At 29.0% G+C, this 2,295-nt stretch overlaps 1 protein-coding gene across 1 annotated transcript; it reads right to left on the bottom strand.

Moving 5' to 3' along the window:
- Window positions 1–654: 654 nt before the first annotated feature.
- Window positions 655–1,565, bottom strand: LOC113382211 (zinc finger protein 85-like). Its single transcript, XM_026620728.1, has 2 exons — window positions 1,343–1,565; window positions 655–1,283 (listed from the first exon to the last, which is right to left on the bottom strand). The coding sequence occupies exons 1-2, from the start codon at window positions 1,563–1,565 to the stop codon at window positions 655–657; spliced, it is 852 nt and encodes a 283-aa protein (XP_026476513.1).
- Between the last annotated feature and the right edge of the window lie 730 nt (window positions 1,566–2,295).

Raw genomic sequence — 2,295 nt, 5'->3', positions numbered from 1 at the left:
AAAAGAAAAAAAGTTAAAATAAATAATTAAAAGAGGTGGTTAAGGGTACGACACGATCCATTAATTTATAAATCTATTTATATAAGTATAATTAACCTTGATTCCAAATATCAACTTTACCCTATCTGAAAATACCCATTCTTGCTTCACTCGATTATTACTTTCTTTCTTCATTATTTTCATTTGCCATATCGGATTCCTTAATCTGGATTGGGCGGTCAAAAAACACGAGCCAATAACTATTGACGAGACAGAATTAAAGTATTTTCAATAAAAATAAAATCGTAAATTGTTCATATAAAAGGGCGTCATGCAAATTAATCAAAACGCCGACGGTATAAACTAACGCGGTAATACGCTACCAACGTTCGTTTGGTTTGATTTACGGTGATATTATCAATAAACAAAAAAAAGCACGACGAAAATAATAGTTTACATCTAATCTTAATCTTTATCATACTTTACAGATATAAAACTATATATATATATATATATATATATATATATATATATATATATATATATATATATATATATATATATATATATATATATATATGTACATATATTAATTAATTCATACATTTTTAATTTAATTAATTAATTTCTATAAGCAGTTATATGTAACCTTTTAACTAATTTTGTGAATACTAATTACTCATTGGTATGAGCAACCATGTGCTTTTTCAGGCTACTTGATTGTTTGAATACCTTATCGCAGATTTTGCATTTGAAATCAGTGTGAATGAGCATATGTCCTTTCAAGGTACTCGATTGTGTGAATGTCTTATCACAAATTTGGCAAACATGGGGACGTTTACCTGTGTGAATGACCATATGTCTGTTCAAGGAACTCGATTGTGTGAATTTCTTGTCACAAATTTGGCAAACATGAGAACGTTTGCCAGTGTGAATGAGCATATGTCTATTCAAGGAACTCGATTGTGTGAATTTCTTGTCACAAATTTGACAAACATGGGGACGTTTGCCAGTGTGAATGAGCATATGTTGATTCAAGTTACTCGATTGTGTGAATTTCTTGTCACAAATTTGGCAAACATGCAGACGTTTACCTGGCCCCTTTGCAGTATGAGAGCGAATATTTCGTTTTTGATTACCAGATTCATTCAAATGTGAAATTTGTTCTCTTGCAGGAGCACAAATGTGTTGATCTAAATGATATTGTTCAGTAAATGCTTTATCACACTTTGTGCATGTGAAATGTTTTTCACCTGTATGAGATTCTATGTGTATTTCTAATGCAGATGCATCTGGCAAAGTCTCTGAACAATATGTATACTTATGACAATAATTCACCATATGCTGTTCCAAATAAAGCAACTTTCTAAATGTCTATTACACTTGTCACATTTATAAGGAGCAGTCTGAATTAATTCCTGTTTGACTTCTTCTATTTTTACTATAGAGTCCATAAATCTATTTAGACATGTTTTGTCATCCTCTGAACACAATTTATAATCTTCTTCAATTTCCCGTTTAATGTCTTCGATTGGATATTCTTGCGGTTCAATTTTAATTATCGGATCATTAGCAGCTTCAGACATTTTGAGATATTTGTGCACCGAGTATGTTCTATAAGCATTAACAAAAATAGTTGGTTAGTTTAAATGAACTATTGTTAAATATGATATTTAATTTCACTAGAAATATAAATTAAAACATTAGCTGTTGACAGTTGGAGCATGGAGTATAACTTTAGAGAGTGCATTATTGCGTTTATGCTCTCGTAACATTTTACAGGAATGAATGTTTAAATTAATAATCATTCTAAACTGTCAACACAAATGGTTCTGAGAATATAATATATTCATATTATGGTTTTGTCTATGAATATAATCTTACGTTAATTTAACAAAGGTGTATTTTGAATGATGTATGTCGCCAAGATAATTCCTTTTTTAAAATACTTTATATTTGACGGACAGTAATTATGAATCAGCTATTGTTCAAAGCTTTTGCCTTATTGCAGAGCTGAAATGTAAAAGATGAAATTGAGCAATAATTTTGACTTATTTTAAGTTAAATATTTATAGTTCTTTCTAAATCAAATAAATATAACTAAAAGTTAAACACGTGAAAAACCTCAAAGTATTTTACAATACCTTTATGTTTATCAATCAATCACAAACACGTCTTTATAATATACAATGTTATATTTAAACTCAAATTTATATTTAATATACTTATCATAATAAGCTAAATACAAAATGTTCTTTCGGTACATTAATTTGTTTGACAGTTGAACGAAGTTCTTTCGTAACTTTGCCTCGCTCT

This window comes from Ctenocephalides felis, unplaced genomic scaffold (assembly GCF_003426905.1).
Source record: "Ctenocephalides felis isolate EL2017-DRISC unplaced genomic scaffold, ASM342690v1 CF-g0.4_SCAFFOLD_03357, whole genome shotgun sequence".
NCBI lineage: Eukaryota > Metazoa > Arthropoda > Insecta > Siphonaptera > Pulicidae > Ctenocephalides > Ctenocephalides felis.
The sequence above is the reverse complement of the archived record's forward strand: the minus strand, read 5'-3'. Positions and strand labels throughout refer to the sequence as shown.